This window comes from Molossus molossus, unplaced genomic scaffold (assembly GCF_014108415.1).
Source record: "Molossus molossus isolate mMolMol1 unplaced genomic scaffold, mMolMol1.p scaffold_m16_p_1, whole genome shotgun sequence".
In the NCBI taxonomy this organism is placed as follows: Eukaryota; Metazoa; Chordata; class Mammalia; order Chiroptera; family Molossidae; genus Molossus; species Molossus molossus.
In genome coordinates, this window is record NW_023425344.1 from 186,647,629 (window position 1) to 186,663,054 (window position 15,426).

A 15,426-nucleotide genomic window follows, 5' to 3' on the forward strand; every position below is an offset into this window, starting at 1 on the left:
TTGTTTGTAGCAGCACTATTTACAATAGCTAAGATCTGGAAACAGCCCAAGTGTCCATCAGTAGACGAATGGATAAAAAAGCAGTGGTACATATACACAATGGAGTACTATGCAGCTGTAAGAAAGAAAGATCTCTTATCCTTTGGGATGACATGGAGGGACCTAGAGAGTCTTATCCTAAGTGAAACAAGCCAAGCAGAGAAAGAAAAATACCACATGATCTTACTTATTTGTGGAATATAATGAACATAACAGTCTGAGGAACAGGGTAGACCCAGAGACGTGAAAGTAGGGTACAGACTGACAACCCTCAGAAAAGGGGGGGAGGGGGGAGGGAAGAGATAAACCATAGAACTTATATGCATGTACGTATAACCAATAGACATGGACAACAAAGCTGGGGACGGGGTGGGGGGGTGGGGAGGAGGGTGTCAATGGGGAAAAAAGGAGAAACATCTATAACATAAATAAATTAATAAAAAAAAATTTTTTTTAAAGAATTAAAAAAACAGAAATGACAAGCCACTGCTGTTTCCGCAGGGGCCTGTGTGGTCCGAGATGCCACTGGGAACATGAATGACACCATCATTTCTGGGATGAACTGCAATGGTTCAGCAGCCTGTGGGTTGGGTTATGACTTCTCAAGATGTCAACACGAACCATGTCAGTATGGGCTGATGAACAACTTCCAGGTTGGAATGCAATAATTACAATAATGCTTATTGCCATTGTTTTCATGTTCTATAACATCGTGTATAATGAAACTTCTGACTCTACAACTGATTGATTATTGACTGATTTGAATTCAGCAAGGAACAGTTGTGAGAGGAAAGGGAGTCAGATAGGCATATGAGTAGAAAAAATCCAGTGGTTACATTTACTGCGGTGGGGAGAGAACAGGCACTTGAATGAATTGCACCACTAGGGATGGATCACCACCCAACATTGTGTATCTTCCCATCAGTTGTGCAAGAGTTCATGGTGGGGAGAAGGAGAGACAGGTGAGTTAGCCTGGGATGCATTTCATGCATGGGCTTCGCTTAGGGGAAGCCGGTGCGGTGGTCCTGGGGGGCCTGGGAGACGGGGCCCGCAGGAACATTGTGAGTGGCAGAGGGGTGGTAAGTGAGGGGGAAGCAACAGGGGAAGTGGGGAACACTGTAAGACTTGAAACACATTAATTTGCCTGAATGATTCAGAAGCAAATGTGTCACGAAGGCTTCATTCATCTATTTTAACAACCAACAAAGAGAAATTAACTCAGCTGAAGTCACTATTCCAAAATATGACTTAAATGGATAGAATCTCATCATGTCTCAGATCTAAAATTATGTTTAATGAGCACAGAAGCAGCAAAGGTTTGAAAAGCCCCTATGCGCAGGAAGAACAAGAAAGACTAATGCCTTTAAAAAGACTGGTAAACAGCTGAGTCCCTCCCCAAACTTATTAAAATACCACTTTCTGTGAGATAGAATTTCCCATCCTGAAAGAAACATATGCTCACAGAGGACAGAGGGCAAATTGCTGTTAAAATCCTAGAAACCTCCTTCTTTATTCTTTCCAGTCTCTTCTGGGTGAATTGTGGTGAGCATTAATTATTTTTATAATCAACTGAATTGCCATTTCCATTTTGAAAACAAAACTGGAGAATGAAATGTGTGGGAGGAGGGGGTGGTTAGAAACAATGAGCTTATAAAGGAGATTCCATTCACAGAAAGTGGAAAGGGAAGCATTTGAAGAAAAATGTGGCTATTTATTTGTTTATTTATTCATCTGTTGGTTTGCTGTTACTGCCTGCTGGACGAGTTTCCTGACTTGGACCTGTCTTCTCCAGGTCATGAGCATGGTGTCAGGGTTCGGCCCCCTCATCACGGCTGGCATCTTTTCTGCAACGCTCTCCTCGGCCCTGGCCTCCCTCGTCAGCGCCCCCAAAGTGTTCCAGGTGAGACAGGAGTGTGTGTCCCTCCCTGCTGCTGTTGCCACTGACCAGGGATGAGCCGACATAGTCATTCTCACTGGCCATCATTTTCCATCATTTTCCAAAACACTTTAATGGGTGTATCTAGCTGCAGTGCTATGTCTGCCACATAGTCAAGATCAATTCAAAAAACGGGAAGAAGGATGGACCTCGGTGCTCACCTGTGCCTCATGCTGTGCATCACTCCATCTTTCGCCCAGGCGTCTTGTTTGAATCACCCAGGGAAAATGACTGTCCAGAGCTAAATGACGAATTTCTCCTCTTCCTTCCCGTTTAGGCTCTATGCAAGGACAACATCTACAAAGCCCTGCAGTTCTTTGCCAAAGGCTACGGGAAAAACAACGAGCCGCTGAGAGGATACATCCTCACCTTTGTCATAGCCATGGCGTTCATTCTTATTGGTTAGTAGAGTTCTTGCTCTTCCTGAAAGCCTGTAATTCTTCTGGTGCTCATAAGGTTTTCCTTTAGCTAGAGAGTTACCTGTTCTAGGCTCCATTTTCCATTGAGGAATAGAGGAGTCTGTCCAAGAAGGACATGAGAAATCCTTGTGGGAAAAGAGCCTTGGAAGACTTGAGGTGGACCTTGGACTTTAATCTCCTCTTTGCATCTGAGGGTTGGAAATCCATCCAACCAAATGTAACTGAATGCATCCTCCCACCTGCCTGTTATGTCTAATCCCGGAGTCTCCCCAGCGACCCCCATCTCTACACCTCCTCGCCTGGCAGCTAGCAGGAGAGTTGAAGTGTCTGTTTTCAAAATGTGGTCCACTGACCACCTGCGTCAGAACCAGATTATCTGCAGGTTTGTTAAGGGCAGATTATTTAGGCCTGACCCAAGAGTGAGAATCAGAATCTCCGGTGACACGGAATCTGCATTTTCACAAATTTCTCAGGAGAGTCGTAGACCACTCAAGTTTGAGAACCACTTCTCCTAGACTTTAATCTCGTCTCCTTCTCTGGAAATAATGCAGAAACAGCTGCCTGATCTTGGAGAGGCACATGCACCCCTGCAGCCGGCACACTCCCCACCGCTCCCTCAGGCCTCACTCCTGCTGGCGAGCACGTTGGAGGGAAAAGACTGAGATGTCAGGACGATGGGCAGAGCCTCCCTCAGCACAAAGGTGCCAAACAATGAGGGCTCTTAGCACAGAAACTCAGGGCGTGACTCCAATTCACGAATTCTCATAAGACTGCCACGAGGTTGAAAATTTTTGTTAAAGGTAACAGGTTTGTTCGAGCGTTTAAAAAAAAAAAATTAAACTAAAAGGTGATTCTGTATAGATGTTTCAATCATGTAATTTAAGCTTCTGTATCCTTGCCCTATGCTGCATGTAAGTGATCAAATAGGCAACGCTTTAAAAATTGTACAAATTAAATAATATCCTTAAAAATCACTCTTTTAGAACAATGCAGATGAGCTCCATGGCACCAGTTTGGTGGCAGCTATTTACGTCCTTGCTGGCCCCCAGGTTGTAGACCCACACCTGGCCGCCACCTGCTTTTGCATCACTGAGGTTGCTAGACATCAGACATTCAGAGAAATAGGGCTATCACTAAATTATTTCTTCTATCACAGCATACACAATTCAACTGGGATTAAATCGTACTGGATATTTAGCTACAGCAGTAAAACCTTTTTTTTTGGACAAATCTTGGGAGGTAGAACTCTCTAGAGATGTAGAGAAAGTACAAAGGACTAACAAGAGTTCTGAAAGTCAGAGAGAGCAAGTCGGGTATGTGCAGAGAGATTTCCAAGTAGGCATTTTCTGGTGCACTGGTATTCAACTAATGTGTGCCTCTGCAGAGCCTTGGTGTACAGAGCAGATGAAGAACACAGGACTTGGAACCTCTGGAATAGCCACAGGGGAGTTTGTCCTCTGCCCATTCCCAAACCCTCAATGCATTCCCACTCACATTTTTTGCAAGTAGAGGTCTTGGTTGCCTTTATTCTGATTGGTAGGTTTTCTTGCTTCTTACTTTATGGGAAAGAAACTCTGGCAAAGAATAGGTTTTAAAATGAATGCAGCCCCAAAGAAAAATCACTAACTTCTTAAACTTTGACAGATGCTAGCTATGTTTTCAATCTCCAAATAAAGCCAAGCTTCCAGGCGGCAACAGCTGTTCAGGCCCTGGCCTCATCACTCATGTGCACGCTCAATTCTGCTTTGTTCACAGCGGAGCTGAACACCATCGCTCCCATCATCTCCAACTTCTTCCTGGCCTCCTACGCACTGATTAACTTCTCCTGCTTCCACGCCTCTTATGCCAAATCTCCAGGTAAGCTGACATTCCAAAACGAAAATAAGCCTAAGCCAACAGGTAGGGTCAATAAAATGAAATAAATCCGCGAGAGTGCTTAATTTGTGTTTATCTGTTTCCTTCTATCCTAGGGGGTCAGTGTAATCCACTTTGTTTGGGCGAGTTGGGGGATGCCTTCTGAAATAGAAAAAGAATCATTTGAGCAGTGGCCTTTTTGACCAACCGTAAAGTCAATTTTCTCCCGTGGCAATAAATTATTCATTGCGAGAGAAACCACATTTATTTCAGCAGTAGAAAAACACCGCTATTTATTTCCATGGTGAAAGTGACCACAGAAGTGGAATAAATGTATATATTTGAAACTCCCTTACTACCAATTTGTTTGCTGCCCGTGGTGCAGAAGAGAAGGATGAGTAGCTCCCATAATTACCTGCTGAGAGTCGTCAATGCAGATTCACAGTGAAGCTGGTGACATTCCGCCCTCTCAGACTGTGGTTTAAAGTGGTGCAAAATTTCACACCCAAGAACCGTCCCCTGTCTAGTCACCCCTCATCTCTTCCTTGCTTCCATTGGCCAATAGAATTTCTCCTGCCTTTCCACCAGAAGAGAGACTTGTCATTGTCGACCTTCAGAAAGTTCTTCACCACGAGGACTTCTGTCAGGGGTAGAAACACATTTCCACTTGTCTAGGGCCGGCCACAAGTGAGCCTCCTTTGGAAAAGCTGCTGCCAATAAGACAAAAGGTAGATGGAAGGGGAACCTTCACCCACCCAAGACCACCAGGCTCCAGAATACATGGAGGACTTTTTGTTTCTGTTTTGTTGTCTTCTCATAAGCAGAGAACAGAAAGTTCTAGTCAGAGAATACAAAAAAAATCATGGAAATGTGTGCCTCCATGCCGTGTTATACCCGTTTGCAGAAAACAAGGTGAAGTGGTAGAAGTGGGCAGGGAGAGATTGAAAATGAATGGGGGAAAGAGGAAGAGAGAAAAAGAGAGGAAAAACAGAGAAGCACATAGAGGACACAGAAATATACAGACCCAGAAATGAAGATTCTCTCCCTCCATCTCTCTGTCCCTCTCTATTTTACACACACACACACACACACACACACACACGCAGCCAGACTCAGAGTCAAATAAGGGCATTTCCAGTGATGTTCTCAAAGTGCTATATCCATCTTGTGGCCATTTGGGAAACTGCTCCGGCAGACTTGAAAAGCTCTGTTGTATTTTGGCAACTCCAAATTTAATATCTACTTCATCCAGAGACCAAATGTGCCCTTCAAATCAGAGCGTCCCCATCCTGACCATCCGGTCTCACAGCTTCTTTAATTTCCGGGAGCTGATAAAACATGGGAAACCCCCTTGCATGTAAGAACCATGAGAAATAGCTTCATTGCAAACGCAAAACATATGAATGCGTCAGGTTTAAGACGACGTTGCGGATGCAGTGCTCCCTCTTTTCCCATCGAGTATCATTCCTGAAGGGGTAAGCACTGTTCTCTTCGGTGAAGGAGGAACTAGCAGGAAGTCAGTGGATGGAGTGACGATTGCTCTGCCTTCTTCATGGGAAAACGAGCCCTTTGTCTTCACCTTCTCTTTTTTCGTCCACCAAGGAATTTGCCCTATCTTTCCCCACAAGACTCCACTTTTCCATCCTTCCTGCCTCCTTTGAACTCCGAATGGCCTAGATATCAGATGCTCAAGCTTCCTAGTTTAGGAAGACAATCAGGAAAGTGAGGAGAGGCCATGAGAGATGGACTTTTCTGTGGTCCACAGCATCCTTGTTTGGTATAATTACACTTTCATTGGCCAGGGATCCAAGGTCACAGAAAACTAATAATGGAGTTGGAAGCTTGACCTGAAAGCTCTGATTGCTATGCTACAGGAAGAAACCTGCTACCTGTATGCTGATACTATGGAGTGGCAGGATGGTGGTAGCATGGAAGATTTCCTTGTGCACACAGATTTTTTTTTTTTTTTTTTTGCGCTTTCAGGATGGAGACCTGCGTATGGAATCTACAACATGTGGGTCTCTCTCTTTGGAGCTGTCCTGTGCTGTGCGGTCATGTTTGTCATCAACTGGTGGGCAGCTGTCATCACCTACGTCATTGAGTTCTTCCTCTATATCTATGTGACCTATAAGAAGCCAGGTGAGATAAGAAGACTACGTAGGAATGTGTTTACAAAGCAACCTCGAACTACCCATTTATTCAGTGAACAGTTATTGAGCAGCTCCCATGCGCTTAGGTGTGTCATGTGTATGGCGATATTAATAACATAATGTAATATAACATAGTTAACTTTGCTGAGCACCTATTATATATCATGCACTCACAATAATACTGTACGTTAAGTATTGGACCCATTTTACAGATGAAGAAACTGGAGTTCAAAGAGTTGACCACTTGCCAAGGGAAAGGTCAGGATCTGATGGAGTTGACATTTTATTTATTTATTTTTGTTAATCCTCATCTGGGGACGTTTTTCCATTGATTTTTAGAGACAGTGAAAGGGAGGGAGGGAAGAAGAGAGAGAAACATGCATGTGAGAGAGACACATTGATTGGTTGCCTCCCACATGTGCCATCACCAGGGCTGAGGATTTAACCTACAACCCAGGTACCTGCCCTTGATCGGGAATCGAACCTGTGACCCTTGCCAATGCTCTATCCATGGAGCCATACCAGCTAGGGCTGATGGAGCTAACATTTTAACTGCAGCATGTATGATACCAAACCCCACAAGGTTTTCTTTATAACACTTTCTATGTCCTGATAAATGAGATGTCCTGTCCTCAAGAAGTCAACAGATCACATATTAGCAATGAACTTATAATATATAATATAATATAATATAATATAATATAATATAATATAATATAATATAATATAATAATATAATATATAACATAACATAACATGTAAAGTGAGAGTTGCACGAACAAATTGCTGAGAAAAGCAGAGACATGGACAGGCTGCAGGAGGGAGAGGCCGGAGACCACAGAGTCAGGGCCTGAGGTCCAGCCTCAGGCTGAGCCACCCCCACACTCCCCTGACTCTTACTCCGCAAGTGAAGCAGAGAAGCCCCTTGGAGAGGCTTGTTTGTTGCTTATTCTTCTTACTTCATGTATTTTTAACATGAGGTATAATTTACATATGGTAAAACTCACCTCTTTTATTTATTTATTTTTCTGGGGTTAAGGTAAGTCCGCCTTTACTGAAGTTTCATAAAAATGTAGCTTTCATGATTTCTTTCCTTTCAATCAAATTCAGATATAAAAATCTTAATGTGCAATTAGCAAGAAAGTCATGGTGCCCTTGATGTGTTAGGTTAATGTTGACCTGGCTTTTACCATACGATATCTGATTGGAGAGAACGTCGAGAAATGACAGGATCACTACACACTGATGGTGGAGTCTTTCCCTCACGTTTCCCACTTCGGATTAAGGCGTTTTGTAAGTGGAATCCCAAGGAACTTGAGTGACACCTGCTCCAGCTCACCCCTTTGCATGCACAGTCTATAACTTCTGACAGACTTAGCCACTACCACAGTCAAGACAGAGGGCGTTTTCATCATCACTAGAATGTTCTTTGCAGTTTATCTCTTCCCTACAACGCAGCCCCTGGCAATCACTTTTCTGATTTCTGTCCTAATAAGGACATTGCCTTTTCCAGAATATGATATGGAATCATTTATGATGTAGCCTTTGTGTGTGCTTCCTCTCACTTGGCATGACGCTTTTAGATCCATCCATGTTGCTGTGTGTGTAAGGACTTGTTCCTTTGGTTGCTGAGTAGCATTTCATTGTGTAAGTATGTCTCAGATTTTTTTTAAATGTATTCACCAGTTGACGGGCATTGGCATGTTTTCCGCTTGAGGTGATTATATAGAAAGCTACTGTAAGCATTCACACACAGGACTTTATGTGGACCTATGTTTTTATTTCTCCAGGAGTGAAATTTCTAATTATATAATAAATGTAGATGTAACTTTGTAAGAAACTGCCACACTGTTTTTCCACAGTAGCAGTATCATTTTCAATTCCTACCAGCCATAAATGACATTTGGAAATGACATCATTCATCATAACCTGGATAAATGTCCCAGTTGCTTCATATCCTTGTCAGCACTTAGTATTGTCAGTTGATTAAACACACACACACGTTCTAATAGAAGTGAAGTCCTATCATTCTGTGGCTTGGTTTGCATTTTTCCAATGACTAATGATGTTGAACACCTTGTTTGCCAACTCTCTATCTTCTTTGGTCAAGTGTCTCTTTAATTCTTTTGCCCATTTTTTGAGTTACTATTCAGTTGTAAAAGTTCTTTATAAATTCTGGGTACACATTCTTTAGCAGTATGTGTTTTGCAAATAGTACTTACAGGTTTGTGACTTTTTATTTTTCTTAAACACTAGCTTGTTTCAAAGAACAGATAGTTTTAATTTCTATAAAGTCTAATCTATTGATGTTTTTATCTTTTACTGTTTGGCTTTTTGCTTCTAATCAAGATACCCTTCCCTACTCAAAGGTCACAAACTTCTACAAGTTTTAATGCTTTAGATTTTAAACTTATGTTTATTATCCGTTTTGAGTTAATTCTTGTATATAATGTGAGGAATGCGTCAAGGTTGATTTTTTTTTTTTTTTTTTTGCGTATAAATATCCAATTGACTAGTAGGGGTTTATAAGAATAAATTAATTTATGGTATGCTACATGCCTGCATAGTCAGCATTTAATCAATTTTAATCTTCTTTCTCTCGAGATTCTTACCCTCCACCATTTCCCTGACTCTTCAAAGCAAGACTGGGAGATGGCTCTGTCTGCCATCTGGAGTGAATCTGTACATTCCCATCAGAGACCTTCTCTTATAAAATTTAGAGAATCCATCTAATATTTAATTATTTTTAAAGGCAAAGTATGGTAGTACTTACCTCCCTTATTATGAAGGTTAGGTTCTAAAGATCAAATGAACTTGCTTAATAATGGTTTGCCCTCTTCGAGGGTGCCCAGAAATAAGAATCACTGAGCTATTCAGTGTTACGATTCCAAATATAAAGATTGCTACACACTATCTGTGCATACAAATGGCTTTTTTTTTCAGCTTAAGAATTTGTGAGCCCTTAAATTTATTCAGGGGCCGATCATTTTCCTCAGTCTGCTGTGGTTGTCACCCAGCCTCTCTGCACAGCGGGATTTGGGGTGGGGGGGGGGGCTGCAGCTTTCAAGTCTGAGCTTTAGCTGGAAAGAGAGGTCTCACTTTTAAGAAGTCACAAAGTGCTCATAGAAGAACACTGCTTTTTCTAAGCAATCTTACACTACACGTTCTCCGATGTGGGCACTCGTCACTGCTGACGTAGCCAGAGAAAACCATGGAAGGGAATCACTTGTAAAAATTATTCACGGTATGCAGAGGGAGGGTCGATACTTCTTATGCCGTGTCCCCCCTTGTCCGCAGACGTGAACTGGGGTTCCTCCACTCAGGCTCTTTCCTACGTGAGTGCTTTGGACAATGCTCTGGAATTAACTACAGTGGAAGACCACGTGAAAAATTTCAGGTAAAACTGGCTCCCCAGGCATCCTGGTGCTGCTGCACATTAGAAGTTGCTTTTTTTCATGGAGGACAAATGTGCTAGAGTAGTTATATATTCTGTCGGTACAGCATAAGACTAAGCAGTCGTACAAACCACCACCTTTTCATGACAACACCTCCTGTAAATAAGTGTTTCTTCTCTTTCACTCTGAGCTATGTCCACCCCCAGCTAGAACTCCTCATAGTGCCAAGGGTCACCTTCCATGCATGGGGACACCCAGGGGATCTAAGGGATGTGATTTCAGGGAGATGTCCCCGCATGCCCACAAACCTTAATCCTTGGTGCTGTCTCCATTCAATTTAATGCTTCGTGGCTTACTGAATTCTCTGAGAAGTAACACTTTCAGCTCTTTATTAGGTATATTTTATTTAGAATGGAACCTCAAAACACAAGTTTTGCAAAGAGGATGAAGGAAAGTACTGGGTGGCAGTGGACAGGCTGTGTTGGGGTTTGGAACAGAATGGTGTCCAGAGGGAAAAAGACAGCGGGAACCCAAAACCACCTTTCCTGTCTCTACATTTGAGCGATCACTACCTAAACTAAGAACGCAGAGAGAGCAAGATGGGCAGGCAGGATGATGGAAGACTTCTGGGGAGAAACCCAAGAAGTATTTAGTGGAAAGTTGTTCCCATTTTGCCAAGCCTCTGTACTTGCCATTTCCACGGGGGTAGTTCTGAGCCCATAGACTTCCTGCAACGGTGAGTTCTCACATCTTCCTTTCTCCATTTCCAGGCCCCAGTGCATTGTCCTAACGGGGGGACCCATGACGAGACCTGCTCTCTTAGATATAACGCATGCGTTTACCAAGAACAGCGGCCTGTGCATCTGCTGTGAAGTCTTTGTGGTAAGAGTCCTTTCATCCCAAAAAAGTGCTTTTTCCTCGCTGCTCACCTTGTGCTATGTTAGGTGAGCCAGCGGGCACATGGAGTGATGGGAGACTGGCGGGCATTTGGGACAGGAGCCCTTTCCCTTGATTCATGTGCCAAGGACTAGCAGGGGCCCGTGATCCTGAATTTAAATGAGTGGATAAAATGTGTTTCTGATTTCATAGGAGACCAACTAAAAGTGATAAACATTTCCAAATGATGACCTGTGAGTCGAGAAAAAAGAAAACTGGCTCAGAAATAAATAAATAAATAAATAAATAAATAAATAAAGGCATTTGGGGTCATAACAATTGAAACAAGAAAGGATGGAGCGAGCCGGAGAGGGCTATTATACAGATTACCTGATGAGGAGAGAACCAGACAGAATGGCCCTAAATGAGAGCACATAGAATTTAGATTAGATATTTGGGTAAAATTGATGACACTACAGATAACTAGGGAATTAAACCGAGTTTTCCATGTCTTAGGTAAACATTTAGAACTGAATCAGTTCCTTTTGTTCAGTAAGTATGTGGCAGACTAATGATAACGTATTGGTGGTTTTCCCAAAAGGTATCAAAGTAGACCCTAAAAATTTAACCATAATTATTGACCAATAACCAATTTCTAAAGTGAGCAGAAAGCATTAAAATGATAACAAAATAATATAAGTTCTCCAAAGGAGTCTACCTCTGCTTGTATCTTATATTCCTGTAACTCTCTCTCACACACATACACCACTCGAAATTCGTAGCTACCTCTTCAGCGTCTTTTTGTAATAGTTACCTATTCTTCAAAGCATTTTCCTACAGTTTTTATTTGATCTACGTAACAGCCTAGTGGGGCAGAAAGGAAAAGAACCCTTGCTCTCACTTTACTGAGGGGAAACGTGGGATTCGGGAAGATTAAGTTATGGCACAGGGTCAAATGACAAGAAAGGGACAGAGCCAGGATGTCCGTCTAGGCCACCCAACTGTGCTCTGTTGTATCATGAGGAAAAAGCTTTAGCAGACTTGTATCCTGAGAAAGAGATCAGAGCACCACTACCTAAACATCCAATACCTGTCAGTGAACAATAGGGCCCATAGGAAGCGGTGTGACCCTGGGGCCAGTCAACTGCACCATCACGCAGGGGTTAATTTATCATGTTCATCATGACCAGCACTTAAGCATCTTTTTACACTTGGCAGTTCTCTAAATGCTATATGAAGCCAGTTGGTCATATTTTCTTTCCTCTTGGTGCTTATGTGATAGTAACTCAAACAATAGAACTCAATGTAATTATCCGGTCGGCGGGTGAAAGGGATCCTACTGACTACATGAGATTGACAGGCTAAGTAATGACCAACTGCGACTCCAGGGGATTTTAAAAATCTCATCAAGCACCCTTTTCTCATATTACCGACATCGGTGCCCTGGAAGAGTAGATTTCATTTTGGCCAATGTGATATAGGAGTGGGTTTTGATGGAATAAGCAGTTTGGGGTGTTTTTCTTCTCCAGCAATTTAGAGAAAACTTGGTTTAGCAGGCAATAAGGCATCTTCAGGGCAGGAGAAATGAACTGGGCGCGTAAACAGTCATCTACTGGCAAGGGAGGAAGGTCTTTTTTATAGAGACAAAAGATATTGCTTTTAATTAACCCTTTGCTACTTGAACTAGAATAAAAGAGTGTGATTCAGGAATATCATTTCCTGTGACGTCGGTACCGCAGTCTGGGCCGCCAGCAGCCCTGGTTGTTTGACGTGTATATCGGACCACGTTAGACATCACTCGCTGGTCTCCGAGTCTTACTCCCAGGTGCCGCGGTTCTCTTGGGAACAGAAAATAGTTACTGCTTCAGTTAGTGTCTTTCCAGTTAGTTACCTTCTGTGAGCTCCTGGGGCTGCAGAGGCTGTCAGCATTTTTCAACTCCATGTTCAGTCGTCAAAGAAACAGATGGAAAGAAACAGATGGAAAAATCTTTTCAAAAGCACCGTGGTTGGTGGTTAGACCACCCTTGTGGAAAAGGTTAAATAGTAACGGTGATGTTCAGAGATGACAATTTAATTTTTAGTGCTAGGAAGCAACTGCTCATGGGCTTTTGAGACACATGGTCAAGATCTGAATCACTGTTTTGCCATGTATTGGATTCGAGTCCTTTAGGCACATAATTTAGTTTCCTTATGCCTCAGTCTTCTCAGGGTTGTTGTGAGAATTCTACAAGATAAGCTTTCTACTGCTCAACTCAGTGTCTTTCCAGTAATAAATGCTCAATTAATTTGAGTTATTATTGATATTGTGATTATCATTATCGTTATTTTGGTATATACCATAGTTGCCATCAATATATCCCCTTCAACAGAAACCTGAAGTCCTCGCCCTTAAACAAACCAGGTCCAGACACTGGATCTTGGACTATTTAAGTATCCAACAGCTTGGGAATGATAGAACAGTGAGAAAGGTACCCCCTCTGGCCTAACCACAGGACAGCAGGCTCTGTGCTCAGTCCCTCTGGGGGCCTTCAGTCATTTGAAGTGTGGTTACACTACAAGGAAAGAGCAAGACTCGGACTCACTGAATTGGATGCCGATGGGAGATGGAGAGCATGTGGCCACAGCTGCTGTTTCCTACATCCAGAGCATTTTTAAAGGACGAGATGTCATAGCCCTCAGAGCTGCTGACATTGATAGAAAGAGAGTGATTACTATACTATAGCCCACACTGGGGTCCTCCCACTACCCAACCAACTCTTCCTCCCTCCCACGAGAGTCACTTCCTTCTCTCATGCCTTTTCCTACTCAGCCTAAAATTTCAGAGGAGGGACCCTTCAGCAAGACAAATATGGGGATCCTTTTTAAGGAATCCAGCTTGGTCATTTAAAATGTCTAGTTTTCTCCTTTGAATTACCATATAAAAAAATCAGTGACACGCTTATATCCCAAGAGGCTTAATATTCTACTTCTCCCAATAAACAACTGTTTCCATTTACTTTTTAAACGAAATAAACCGTTACAGATCAAGCTGAAGTCTTGATCGATAATCTTACAACCACTTAGCCCCATGGCTCTTCTCGCTCTCCAACGGAACTGCTACCCGGATTTCGTCGGCGTCCTTCTGGTCATTTCACATATGGGGACCAAGATGTAAATTTCTTTTGATTCATGTTCTTTTTCTCTCTTCAATATGCTTTAAACCTTGAATGTCCTGTCCTTTTCTCTTGCTGTAAGGGAAGGCAGTTCAAGCACAGATAACCCAGGGAAAACTAAAATTTTTATTCTCTCTTCTATCTTCAACCTTTTCTTCATCTCAGCTTTCACGTCCACGGAGAAGAAAGTGCACTCTTTTTTAGGTGCATCTATTCTCCTGAAATCAATGAGTTTCTGTCATGGTGTAAATAAAAGAGGAACATGACCAAATACAGGGAGAATAAAATGACCTGTGAATGGGCCCTAGGAAGCATGGCGAGGAAAAAGGTGGATAAATCAGAAAAGGAAAAATTCTCTTTTTCACAGTTCCAACCAGAGCGGCGATAGAAGCATAAGCAGAGCAATAGGACACTCATTGTTTTGAAAAATAAAAGTTGGAGCCTGGCCAGTGTGGCTCAGTGGTTGAGTGTCAACCCACACACCAAGAGGTCGCCAGGTCAGGGCAAATTCCTGGTCAGGGCACATGCCCAGGTTCTTGGCCCAATTACCAGTGGGGGCATGCAGGAGGTGGCCAATTGATGTTCTCTCTCATCAATGTTTCTATCTCTTTCTCCCTCTCCCTTCCTCTCTCTCTAGGATCAATAAAGAAAAATAATTTTTTTAATAAAAAATAAAAATAAAAGCTGGAAAGGACAACACACTTGGCCCAACTTCCTCTATATAATTCTAAGGATATTGGATTTCTTTGCAAATTCTTTCTTACAATATTCATTTATTTGAAGTAGTGTCGTATCAACTTCTTCTCCAGACTAAATAATTATACTTTCTTTACCCTTCCCTCAATAAATGTCAAAGTTATAACATATTCAAGATGTTTAGAGCTTCTTTGTTCAAATCCTGAATGAATTTATATACTCATATTTTGGATCCTAACTGAGCCAATCTCCGTAATATTTTAATAGGGTGGTAAAATCCATTTTTGTGACTGTGACATATTTGAATGTTGAGTAATTATTCTCCAGTATGTCTTCACTCTTTGTTAGTTTACTTTTTTCTCACTACATTTGTATTGCAGCCCTGCCTTACATTAATAAGTGTGCTAAAAGGATATTGTAATTTTTTTTTTTAGCCAAGACAGATTCTACATGAAATATTTTTATGACTTCTCAATATGGCAAATTTAGGCATTAAAGTAAATCTCTCTGTCACAATTAATGTTTAATCTGTGTTTCTGTGTTACAAATAGACACACTGTTCCTCTGTATTATTTAAAATAAATGCCTGCTTCCTCAGCGATTCACAGTCACTGTGGCACAACTCAATGCAGTGATGGTCCACTGCCTTTCCCAGGTGTTGGTTGTTGTTTCAATTTTTTTTTTTTTATTGATTTTAGAGAGAGAAGAAGGGAGAGGGAGAGAGAGAGATCAAAACATCAATGAGAGAGAACATCGATTGGCCGCCTCCCGCATTCCCCCTACTGGGGATTGGGCCCACAACCTGGGCATGTGCCCTGACCGAGAATCGAACCGGCAACCTCTTGGTGCATGGGCCAACGTTCAACCACTGAGCCACACTGGCTGGGCCCAGTAGTTGGTTTTTCTTCT

At 42.2% G+C, this 15,426-nt stretch overlaps 1 protein-coding gene across 3 annotated transcripts in view; it reads left to right on the forward strand.

Moving 5' to 3' along the window:
- Positions 1-15,426, forward strand: part of SLC12A1 (solute carrier family 12 member 1) — a 92,102-nt gene that overhangs the window by 38,390 nt on the left and 38,286 nt on the right. For all 3 annotated transcript variants that reach the window (XM_036261163.1, XM_036261147.1, XM_036261155.1), the window contains exons 10-16: positions 541-692; positions 1,832-1,939; positions 2,253-2,376; positions 4,150-4,251; positions 6,232-6,387; positions 9,696-9,795; positions 10,564-10,675. In XM_036261163.1, the coding sequence (XP_036117056.1) occupies positions 541-692; positions 1,832-1,939; positions 2,253-2,376; positions 4,150-4,251; positions 6,232-6,387; positions 9,696-9,795; positions 10,564-10,675 (854 nt within the window). The remainder of the gene's footprint in view (positions 1-540; positions 693-1,831; positions 1,940-2,252; positions 2,377-4,149; positions 4,252-6,231; positions 6,388-9,695; positions 9,796-10,563; positions 10,676-15,426) is intronic.